The sequence below is a fragment of the Rutilus rutilus genome (assembly GCF_951802725.1).
Source record: "Rutilus rutilus genome assembly, chromosome: 16".
Lineage (NCBI taxonomy): Eukaryota > Metazoa > Chordata > Actinopteri > Cypriniformes > Leuciscidae > Rutilus > Rutilus rutilus.
In genome coordinates this window covers 27,511,341-27,524,291 of record NC_140224.1, presented here as the reverse complement: position 1 = coordinate 27,524,291, position 12,951 = coordinate 27,511,341, and the positions used below count along the sequence as shown (strand labels likewise).

General features: G+C 36.3%; 1 protein-coding gene across 4 annotated transcripts in view; it reads left to right on the top strand.

Moving 5' to 3' along the window:
- The window catches only part of vti1a (vesicle transport through interaction with t-SNAREs 1A), a 134,286-nt gene that overhangs the window by 30,009 nt on the left and 91,326 nt on the right, over window positions 1-12,951 (top strand). For 2 of the 4 annotated variants that reach the window (XM_084433611.1, XM_084433613.1), the window contains exons 5-6: window positions 1,353-1,373; window positions 7,597-7,681. In XM_084433611.1, the coding sequence (XP_084289737.1) occupies window positions 1,353-1,373; window positions 7,597-7,681 (106 nt within the window). The remainder of the gene's footprint in view (window positions 1-1,352; window positions 1,374-7,596; window positions 7,682-12,951) is intronic. The other 2 variants (XM_084433612.1, XM_084433614.1) reach the window with 1 other exon arrangement.

Below are 12,951 nucleotides of genomic sequence, written 5' to 3'. Positions count from 1 at the left end.
ATTTAGTTAAGTCCTCATTCCTCAATTTAATTAAATTAAATTTTTTGTTTTGTTTGTTTGTTGCAAAAGGTGCTTTGTTATATCAGAAACCTTTCATCCTAGATTTACTGACGTTCTTCACATTGAGCTGCAAGCATAGCTTCGCTGCAAGCTACAGCGGCCACCACCACCACCACAGTTTAACATCATGCCCATAGATTCAGCCTTTTGAGTCTGGCATTAGGTTTATAATTTATGATCCAAGTTCTGTCTCTTTTCTGAAATGATAGCGAATGATTTAAAAATTGCGAAATTCAAAATGACCAGCGCACACAAAAAGAGATGAGAGGCCTTTAATAATGGCCCAGAGCTTCCCCTTAGATCTGCTAACCTTTAATCTCTGGCAAGAAATGGAGATTAAAAAATCACCTGCAACGGCTGACAAATTAAGAAACTTGTCCTTCCCCTCGTCTTCTGAATATAGGCTGATAAGCAACTCACCTTTTGCAGAGAATGCTTGTGTTAAATAAAGAGGCTGTAATGAAGAGCTGCTTTAAATGCTTAATGTACTTAAGTTTAAATTATGTTAGCCTCTTTCAGAGACCATTCAAGGGCCACTAAGTGCATGGTAAGACACGCATTCTCTGTTTTACTAGTTTTAATATGAGATTCCCTTTTATCAAAAATAAATTACCCATGATTTTCTTTTTTTGTTCCATAATGGGTTGTTGCCATAAATGATATGCAACATCATGGCTTTGTTTATGTATATACATTCATCCCTCCTGGGCCTAATGCATAATACACTTGACATTGATAGCGAGTCAGAAGTGATAGGCACATCCTGTAATAATAAAAAGGGAGCATTGCTTGGTGTCACTTTCTGTTTCTTAACCCAGAAGTAGGAATCCTGCAGAGTTGTTGTTGAGCCTAAATCCTCAAAGCTTCCATTCTTACTGTACGCAATCTGTATTATCCTACTGTACCGACTGAAACGCTAGTGTTTTTCCCCCCTTATGCCATATCAAGTGCTGTGATGTGACTGTTTCTTTCCCCCTCTTCCTTGATGATGATAGTTTAGACGTCGTGAGTTGAGAAATCCATTCCCAGTCTCTTTGTTTAATGTGACAGCACGAGAACTTGATCTTTGTTTGTTCAAATAAGTCGGCATGAGTCTTGTGTTTAGCTTCTTTTAATGTGTTTGTCTGTGATTTCTAAATGCTAAACATGCAAACAGATAAATCGTCAAGGTTAATTCTGTACCCAGCCGCATGACTGATCTGCTTCCTGCCATGTCTCGGCTTTTTATCTATCTCTCTCACTCTTTTTCTCCCTCCCTCTCCGTCCCTCTATTTTGTGCCTTCATGTGGCAGCTGATAAAGTTACGTGAAGAGGTAAGTGCTGCTCTTCCTTCCCGTTTTGGTTCCCTCTTTTTCCAGCGGATCCTCCATTCATTTTCCCGCTTCGTCAGAATAAAGAAGGCGTAATCAGATTTTTGAGTCTCTTTTGATTGAGCTCAAAATGAGGCTCATTTTTACATGCTGCTCTACGAGGAACTGAATCAAAGCTGTTTCACACCAAACCTTAAAACATTTTATCAGCTTGTCAAAACATTCACCCAATATGAACATGCAACAAGAATGCTGTTTTAATAAAAAGAGAGGGAGAGAGGGGGAGACCGGGATAAGCTTTTATTCTCTTTTAGTGATGGTCAACTATTAGGTCAACATTAGTTGATTACTAGTTTAAATTTTATTTTGTAAACTTTGATATTTTTAGTAGCAGTGTTTTCATTAGAATGCTGAGATATTTTGTAAAATAATTATTTAATGTAAATATAGAGAGAGATATAAATATCTCTTATTATGTTTCACCTCATATCATAAACACTGATTTATTTTAAATGTCAAGTTAAAAAATATAATTTTTCACTGTTTCATTGCACTGTTTTTGAACACAAAGATGCATCTTGTGGCCAATATTAAATTCTACGTTTTTTTTTTAAATAAAACACAAAAAATATATATTTTTAATGAAATTTATACTTTTATCAGCAAGGATGCATTAAATTGATCAAAAGTGATTTAAAATGCTACAAAAGATTTAACCTAAGAATCCTGAAACTTAAGCAGCATAAGAGTTTTTAATATTGATAATAATAAAAAAAATGTTAGTTGAGCACCAAATTGAGATGAACGGTTTCTGAAGTATCATTTGACACTAAAGAATATTCAGCAAATGAAAAAAATCAGCATTGCCATTGCAGGAATAAATTACATTTTAAAATAGAAAACAGCTATATTCACAATATTACTAATTCTACTTTATTTTTGATCAAATAAATGAAGTCTTGCTCAGCATAAGAAACTTATTTAAAAAAATATTAAAATCTTACTGACCCCAAACTTCAGAACGATATGCTATATACTAATTTCTCCTATTTGTAAATTTAGATCACCTTTGTTTTGTAGAGCATCTTAAGACAGATTAGTCAACTAATCATTCACCAACGTATCAATATTGAAAATAAGTAGTCATTTGTTCACTTAAGTAGTATACAGCAGGCATACCGAACCTTATTTACCTGTTTAACTCTTCTTTTAACTTCTAAATTGTTTCATTTACCACATATAAAATGAGCTAGCCTATATTTCAGTCTTTATCACTTTTTCTTTTTGGCTTCTGCTGGTATGTTATTAGCACACATGGCTCTAAATATAACAGAATTGTGAATTTACAGCCAACTGCAGAGTTCTCTTTGTGCAACGTTAGGAAGCAGCCCAAAGACGTTTCCCCCACTCAGCGGATGAGAATACAATAGCCTGCCTTTTAGTTTGAGATAAGGGGACAATTTGTAATGTCTTTTTGTATTTGTAGCATTCATCCGACTTGGAAGTGAGCATGCATGTGGATTACGGCAAAAAGGCTGTCGTCTCGATCTGCGTGCACTTGTGTGTGTGTGTGTGTGTATTTGCTTGCTGGTATCTTCATCTCCTGTCTAGGGTTGTGTGTGTGTGTGTTTTGTTGTTTGGACTTGGGATTCCCCTATTCATAGACACATGCAGACACACACAGACTGCAATATCTGAAGATCTTCATTCATAAAGGAAGCCTCCTCTCAGTGGAGGACTGGATAGCACTGCATCATGCTTCTGCCTGCCTTTGTAAAGATGTTGTTTAGTAAATTATTGCTTATCTTTGAAGATAACGCTGTTTACAATGCAAATTTCTAATCCTTTCTATCTTGAAGAAATTGTAAAGATGCATTAAATATTTATGGATGGGAAAAATGAAAAACCTTATCTTCTCTTCTGTCATCTTACGAAAATAAAATGACACTTGCATCATTTTACTAATTCATTACTACTGTAAGTATGTGTCATCCTGTTATGTACTGTAAAAAAAACCCCCACAAATTCAAGAATAATGATCTAAAGTAGCTGATAATTCTCTTTACTCTTCCCCATCTTGAAGCTCTACCAGAAACATTTAAGTAAACAATCCAGAGCAGGCAGTGTCATGCTAGAAAATCCTCTTAGCTCACATAAGAGAAGAAATTCAGCAGTGCCTCTGGTTTGGAGGATCTTTCAATAGATTCCTGTGTCTGTGTTTGTCTGAACATCAGTATATTGTTTAGATTTCTTCACTTCGTATTGCTGAATAATCCCATCTGTAGAGCCACACCACCACCCTGCATTTATAATTTACAGCCCCTCACAGTTCTACCTTGACTTGTGTGTTTCTCCTTTTTTTTGTTATTGTTTTTTCCCACATGACCAGACAAAATGGGAGTATAGCATTTTTTCAGCCTTGGGTCAGAAGATACCTTTAGTGGGTTCAACCGCCCTTGTTTTTACCCCATAATGCATAGCTTTTGGGGTAAAAAAGCTTTTCGTTCTCCCATTTTACTGAATTTAAATCAAAGCCTGTGTAGCTTATACACACTTAGCCTGCTTTTTAAAACTGTACTTTTCCTCAGCTGGAAAACATGTTTAAATATTTAGCACCCTTATTCACAGCTGTTTGACACTTGTAATTCCTTTTCTTACAAGTCCCAAACAAACGGTGGAGAAGATCACATAGTCAGTCTGAATCATAGCTGTCATCATTATTCACTTTGACTCTACCCCCCCCCCCCCCCCTCCCCATTTGAAATAATAAGGAATCATCAAAACTTTTGAAAATTGCGATTGTAAGCGCTCGTGTTTGATATTGAAAAAAGGGGAGAGAGAAGGGAAGACAATTCTTTTGAGTCGCATTCGCATTGTTCCTGGGTTCCACGTTAATAACTTACAACTGAAGTGCGGTTCTTCACGAAAGGGAAAAAAAAATAGTGAAGAAAGAAAAAAAACTAAAAAAATGCAACTAAAAAAAAAACCTCGTTTATAGTATCTAAGAACGTCTTTGTTGAAAAAGTAGGTGTCAGATAAAAAGGCATACATGCTTTGGCACAAATGAGAAGGGGCGCGCGCAGAGGCGGTCGCTGGCGCACCAATATTTATCATGCCCTCTTTAAAAGAAGCTTCTGTTGAACTCCATAAGACCAAAAAAGAGAGACAATTTTGACAGTCATGCTGCTCTAATAGTGAATAAATGAATTATTTCGGGTTTCTTTTATTCAGGTCAGTTTGATATGCATCCAGGGCTTTTTGTTTTAAATATCTGAACTGATATGCTACGTCTAAGGTGCTTTGTTACTCATAAAGATCTCCTTGCGGATGCATTTTGGATCCATATGTCGGCCCTTTATCCAAAACAAATTCGCAGAGAGAGGTAATTCGTTTTGATAGGTGATTCATTTACATTTTCAGGAAGTCGTCGTTGTCACGTTGTTGTCGTCCCTGCACCTACGTGGCCACCTTCGTTGTTACCCCGGTGTGTGTCACCCTCATGCACAATAGACATCAACACACCCCCCCCCCCCCACCCCCCCCCACCCCACCCACACCTCACCCCTCGGAAATATAGACCGACTGAGAGAGTGAGAATGAGCGAGGGAGACAAATTCAAGAAAAAGCTTTGAAGTGGCTTTCCGGCGCGCGAGTCTGCTGGCCGTCTCCCCGAGACGTGTCACCTTTGCCGAGAGGGAATAGGAAATCACGTTTCGAATGGTAATGATAACATACTAATCACTTGAGCTCTTTGAAGATGGGGGAGCGAGCTACTCTGTCAGTATCCCCGGCTGCCTTGTGCTTCCAGGCACACAGGCACATCCCTGGTCTAGGTGTATTAGTTTAAGCGGTGCATGTCAATACGTCCCCTCCATCTCAGCTGATCCAGAGGGGCTCATTAGGCAGAGATGGCTCCCTTTTCCCCATACGCACTCCCACCCCCGTTCTCTCCTCTTTCTCTCTCTCTCTCTCTCTCTCTCTCTCTCTCTCTCTCTCTCTCTCTCTCTCTCTCTCTCTCTCTCTCTCTCTCTCTCTCTCCCTCCCTCCCTCCCTCCCTCTATCTCACACTAACACCCCCTCCCTTAAACTATTAAAAAGTATTTCAGCTATTTTAAATGACATCTGTCAACTGAGAGGAGGTGAAGAAAAAAAAAAGTTCAGTGTCTTTTTTTTCTTTTTTTTTCTCTCCCTTCTCTGTGATTGTCAAACTTTGAAAAGTGGAATGTCGTCTATTTTTCATTTCATTTCCTTGGAGTGATTAGCAGCTACATATTTTGACAGCTTAACTAGAACTGGAAACTCGTTTCTCTCTCTTTTTCCCTCTGCCTTTATTCTTTCTGTGCATGTAAATGGGAATAAAGGTTACCATCCTTTTGAAATATAGTTACCTCTCTCTGTTATGTATTTAAAAATGGAAATGCAGTGGTCTAATTTAGTGTTCATAGTCATAAATGATATGGCTTATCAGAAAATGGGAGTGTGTGAATTGTGGTGGATGATTCTTAGCCCTGTTTTCACTGTCTACAGTGGGGTTCAAAAGTTTGAGTTGAGACTTCAAAGTTTTAAGAAAGCTGAATGCGCCAACTTTTAAACAAAGATTTGGTATGAAATGAATTAGAAATATTGCAAATTCAAAAAAAAATTGAAGTCAGTAATGAAATAAGTATAGATTTGTGACAATGAACTTCTTTGTACTGATGGTTGATGTTCTTCTATTGAAGCACAAGATGCTCTTTGGATCATTCTCAAATTATGCTGGATCACATGATCATCAGGTTTTAAGAAACCAAAAACAGATATTCTGAAAATGAATTAGTAATGACAAACCTTAAATTAAGTGAGGAAAATGCAAAATAAAAGCGTTTTCACAAGTGAACTTCTGGACCCCACTGTAGGTTATTTTTAGCACTTGTATATTTATACATGTATGAGATTTCTTTCTACATAAAATATAATTTCTAGTGATGTATTGTGTGTGTGGGTGTGCGCATATACTACAGTTCAAAGTTTGGGCTCAGTAAGATTTTTACGTTTCTCAACAGTATTTTATTTTTTTATGACTTTTATTCAGCAGGGAGCATTAAATTGATCAAAAGTGACAGTAAAGGCATTTATAATGTTAAAAAGATTTCCATTTCAAATAAATGCTGTTCTTTTGAAATTTATATTCATCAAAGAATACTGTAAAAAACTTTATCACACTTTTCACACAAAAAAATTAAGCAGCACAACTGTTTTCAACTGTGATTATATTAAGAAATTAGCATATTAGAATGATTTCTGAAGGATCATGTGACAATGAAGACTGGAGTAATGATGCTGAAAATTCAGCTTTGCTGTCACAGGAATAAATTAAACCTAGAAATATATTATTTATTTAATATTTTCTATATTAAGATAGAAAATGTTTATTTTAAACTGTAATAGTATTTCACACTATTACTATTTTACTGTATTTTAATACTATGTTATTTTATGTTATCAAGAGATAACGAATCTGAGACCACTTCATTCGAAGGACGTATAAATGCTGTTTATGTTGTGCAATATTTATTGCGTCTATCTCTTGGCCATGGTGTCTATTTTCGTCTTACATTTATTGACTTCTGACTTTACATCTGCAACTCAACACAAGGCATACCGACCTTTAAAAAAAGTTTACATGCCTCATTGGTTCGCATTATTTAGAGTGACCCCTAAAACATCCAAACTGCACTTTAGAGAAACCATCAAGTGTTGTCAGCATGCATAACAAATAAAAAATAAAAACTTAGTATAAAGAGGTTCATGGTGGCTTCCTGAACTTATCGGACTAACAGATACTGTGTAATCTGAAGCAGCATTTGAAAATATATTGCAGCTCAATTAGCCATCCCTCCCATGCTAATCTTTGCCCTGGTTCTAAATATGAGCTAATGAGATCTGGCAACACCTTCAGAACAAATCCACTGCGAAAAGGAAGTCTCAATTAAAAAGAAAGGAAAGGTGTTAGATTGGAACTCCGTCCTTTTTTGCTTTAGAATTTGCACGAAGATCAGTCCAATTTGTTATGAAAAACGCAACTCGTAATTAGACGTTCTTGAATCAATGTATAGGTTAAATTTATTCTAGTATATTAGTCTATCCCCTTTTGTCTATTATTATGTTGAAAAATGTCTCTATAAATAATGTCCTATTCTTCTCAATCACTCTCATTGTTTTCTTTCTGTCTGTGGTTTGTTTTCAGAGAGCACATCTGTTGGACAACACAGAGAGGCTGGAAAGGTCATCTCGGAGGCTGGAAGCTGGCTACCAGATAGCAGTAGAAACCGGTAGGCATTCTGGGTAGGGGGGTGAGCGACAGTAAATTGTCTCGCTCGTATGCGTGCTAAAAAGAGAGAGAGCTGAAAAAAAAAAAAACGCCTTGACGACTGGTGACATTTTCAGGAGCACATCAAAGAGAAGCAAGGGAGAGAAAGGTGTAGAGCAGCAGCCGCAGTGCTGTTAGACTCACACAAAACACACTGCCTTATTTCCATTCACCTACCTGTGTGTGTGTGTGTGTGTGTGTGTGTGTGAGAGAGAGAGAGAGAGAGATTTTAATATGGGTACCAAATGATGGCGTGTCGACTAGAATAAACAACAACAGCCTGCCTCCACCGTCCTGCAATTCTTAGAGCTAAATAAAGACAGATCTTTTAATAAACTGATTTCTAAATAAAGCACCCTCAACGTCACCCGATTCACACCTGTCTGAAGAATAGTTTTCATCTTTAAATACAAGAAAATGAACTAATTTAGATCTGAAATAGATTAAATCAGCAGGCATCTTCTTTTTTTTTTATTTTTTTTTTTAGCCTGACTGTCAACGTGTTGTTGAAGCAGAGTGTATTCCTCAGAGACATATCAAAGCTCGTTCTTCAAGAAGCTACTGGCTTTCTTTGGCTTCTGCCTTAGTTTTGAAAAGTTTGTTAATTTACACTATAATGGTGGGGTGGTTCGTGCGGCACGTCGACACAGTTAATAATTCAAATCAAGAAAGGGTTGCGCAGACCACTGGCTTTTGATGTCTCGCAAGAACAACTCACAAATTCATAAATGCAATCTGCATCCTCTGCTGAAAAATTTAGTTTCATTTATTTTGGATCCTCTCAACCCCGTGCATGGTATTTTCTTTTCCTGCATAATTTTTTATATATATATATATATATATATATATTCATTTCATCGAATGAAGGCCTTTTGTTTTTCTGCTATTCAGACATATTTTTTTACTAATGCCTGCCCAATTCAATTGCCTGCTTTCTAGTAGGAACCAAAGCAGAAGCCCATACACTCCAACGGTGGGATCAGACTCCCTGTGAGAGGAGTTTTTCCCCCATCAAGGACGGCTTCTGCCTCTGAGACCCGTTACAATGCCCCACCGCTCAGTGTGGGAGCCGCAAGCGCAGAACAATGTCTGTTTACTCAGCCTTTCTCTAACCGCGTTAAAGCGCAACTCGGCCTGTGCGTCTCACTCCTGTGATCCTAATCCCTGACCCCCGTACCCCACCGACCACCCCAACACTTGCGTACACACACACCTGTATCTTAAAAGCGTAGCGGCAGGTAGTCCTAAAACGAAGTGGCCCAAGAAGGACAAACCTTATACTTTTGGGATTTGGGCACAGCAACTGTGCGGGAAATGCACATAGTCGCGGTAAACACAGACCTGCTTCAGTGACTGTTGAGGAGCTGCAGGGATAGATGCGCTTTGTTTGGGTTGTGGCGGTGACCCTCGCTCCCTGTGTCACACTGAGGCAGATCATCCAGTTTATAAACCGTGTGTTAAAATTCACCCGAGCGGCAAACCACACCTGCTTCAGCCCTGGCTATCGAGCGCCTACGGGTATCTGCTATTCTGTAACAAAAATTCTAAATATTATAGAAAATAAATTATTATATAATTGCTAATAATAAAATGGTATTTTTTTATAGGTTTTCTATTTTATAAAATAGTAATATAATTAAATATTGTATCAAATATTTTAGATTTGGTTTAGATTTGTTTATTTAGTACAATTTTAATTTTGCTTTTACTATAATGTATTGTCTGTGTATACTTTGTGTGTATACTTTCTACACTCTCTCTCTCTCTCTCTCTCTCTCTCTATATATATATATATATATATATATATATATATCTTTATACATACATTTATATTTATATTGTACTATATTATTTTGCTTTAAGTATAAAATAATATATTTAAAATGTATTTAAATGTTACACAAACACACACACACACACACACACACACAATACATTTGAACATACATGTGTGTGTGTATATATATAAAATAGCATAGGAAAAATAATATCAGTATGCTTGCAAATGGTATATAAATTGCAAATTACTATATTATTTACTCTACAGTTACAGTCAAATTTACTTTAAGAATTTTTTCACTACTGGTTTAATCTAGTTCAATTCTTTGTGCCAATAATACACAATATTGTTTAGATTAAATTGTTTTATCTTTGATTTGTAATTTCTGTTCATTTGTAATTCATATTTAAAAATGTCACTAGAATAATATATTTAGGATTGAAACATTTCAAACCTGTAATTGGTTTACCCATAATTTGGTATTAACCAAATTATTTGTTTTTCATCAATGATGATTTGTCAAATTTGTCGTAGACTGAATTCTTAGAATTTTTTTTTTTTTTTTTTTTTAAATCTACTGGGATTTTAGTAAAATACTGCATATCCTCCACATCGTGTATTTTTGTATTTAATTGGAATCAGATTTTTTTGACCTTGTCAGTAAGGAGACTGTGTTTGTGTGATTTTTAAGGGTGATTTTAGTGTGTGTTGCGTTCAGTCCAGCAGCAGCATGTCAGGAGCACTCCAGGCCCTCTGAGAGATATTGAGAGTGCTCTCTGGACATGCAGAGCTTTTTACCAAACTGTTTGTCTCATAAATAAAGTATGGGTCTTCATTAGGAGAGGGCACCCACTTTAAAGCTGCCTGAACCAGAGGCACGCCGGCCTGAAGAGAGCCTGGAGTACAGTAGGAGGGAGCAAAGCAGCCAATTTAAAGGCATTTAAATCAGAGATGTCCCAGAGCCCATGAGCATTAAATAAACCCTAATCAAAGAAGTGCCCGGCTGTTTATAAAAGCCAAGGAAGTGGGCAAAAGAGTTTTTGTATGGTGGAAAATAAAATACCTAGGGGTGTAATTTTGTTGTTTGCACTCAGATTTGGGATTGTTAAAGGATTTCAGAATATTTAGTCACATTTCCCCCCCCCCTAAGAAAACAATTTAATCACAGGCAGTTTATGGAATGACCTCAAAATCTATTAATTAATCATAATGAATTTTAGTTAGAGTGTCCGATATAAACAAACAAGCCGAGAGAAACAGTGTCCGTAAGGAGCAGAGCGGTGGCCCTTGAATACGCAGCAGCCGCTGTGGCGGCGGATCGATGGGGCAAAATGAAACCAGCTCATTAGGGATTGATTTCAGCAGTGTTTAGATAAGCAGAGTGGGTCGGGGCCTGGCCCCTGGGGCCCTCACCAGGGCCCAAAGTTCACGCAGAGCCAGGTAGAGAGTGTCTCTGCAGGCCATCATCTTTATTAGCACCCAGATAAGCTGATTAGGCCTTGTCAATCAAAGGTGCCAATGACTCAATCGAGAGGCCACTCTTTTCTTTCTCTCTCTCCTTCCTTTTTTTCCCTCTCTTTTTCTTTTTTTTTTGTGATAAATCATTGAAGCGACCAACAAAGCAGTAGCCATGGCGGCTAAGCTAAGCAACCCTGCAGTTGTCACCAAGACAGACGACGCAAAGACCCTGTGATGATGTGACGACTGTATTAAAGAGTACATCAATTTGTTCGAGAGCGGTTTGATTTTTTTTTTTTTTCTGCAGTGGTATTAAAAGAGCATACGAGGTGGGAGAGTCGTCATTGTCGTCGAAGGCTTTGCGGAGAAGCCGAGCGTGCCCCCGATAGAAATAAATAATGAAATAAATGATCGAATGAAGAAATAAATAAATATGTTTTGTAAACATGAAGAAACGCTGCTCCTTTTGAGTGTGAGCACGGCTTTAAGACATGCTGTGTCAGTCCATGGGTGTTAGAGTGTCCCAATAACACGCGCGATTGTCTCCGTCTCTCCGTTTCACTCTCTCTAGCTCTTTTTCTTTCTCCTCCATGTTATCGTCATTCTTTCATTTTCTTTCCTTCATCCCTCTCCTCCAGACTTTCTGGTTGCTTTCTGCCATTTTATGAAACTGATAACTTTGAATGGAATTTCCTTTTTTTTCTTTGTGTTGCCATGACCTTTTCTTCCCAAACACTTAATTTAGACATTTTTAATTAGTTGTTATTATTAAGTATCAATTATAATAGTAATAACTATAACAATAATAACTATTCCACCAGTGTATTTTGTAAAATTAATGTAAAATTCCAATTTCAACATGGAATTGAATGGATTTGGTTATTTACTGAAAAGTTGTTTTAATTTTAAATAATATTTTAAATAATCTCTAAAATAATATAATATTTAGTTATATAACATACAATTATGTTATAATAATAATGTAATGGGTTTAATATTGTACTGAAAATATTCTGTTATTGTTAAATATGTTGAATAATCAAAAAAAAAATTAGAATATGTAGTATTATAAATGTGTATAATAATAATAATAATAACAACAATAATAAATTCATTTAGAGCTGTTTTATGCTGGGTAAATTTAGGTAAATTAATGAAAAAAGTCAAAATGAAATTGACTGCGTTCAATAATGTACTGAAAAGTTACTTTTATTGTTAAATAATCTTTTAATATAAAATAATGTATTTAGAATATTTAGTTATATTATACAAAGTTATATAATAATAATAATAATAATGAAAAATTAATTTAGAGCAGTTTTATGCTGGGTAAATTCTAAATAAGATATCAGTATTTTTATCAAACTATATTTCATTTGCTGTACAAGTAATATTTCCTCTATAAGTAATTGTTTCATTGCCTTTCATTATTTATCTCAGCGTGGCTGTTCCACTTGATTTCCATCATTGTATAGTCGTGTTTAAAGTTTCAGCACATCGCTACTGTTCTCTCTTTAATGAGGACAATTTGGTGAAGTGGATTTCCTCGAGGTATAGCATACCAAATAACTTGGGTTTTTGTAGTTTGCTGAAATCTGAATGCCGTATTGTTTCAAAAAGAATATGCCGTTATTTGATAATTGTTTGATTCATGGAGCAGAGCCACAAGAGTTAAATATTTCAATAGCAGAGTTTGCAGATATGCAGAAAGGAGAACTTAGCTAGAGTGGGTTTTCTAAAGACAATGGTGGGTTTTTGTGTTGTAATGAGGGCATTTTCTCATCGAAAATGTATGGTTTTTTGGCTACAACTTAGGCCTGTACTTTAGAAGTTTGAACTTATGTTAGAGCTTATTAAATATGAATACACAATGTAAACCTCTTGTTAAACATTGATTCAAAGAAATATGTATATAAGTGAATGGGGTGTGTGAGTGCAATATAAGGTTTTCGACTCCGTAAATCTACCTACGGGTGAGCTGTTTATCGCGAAAC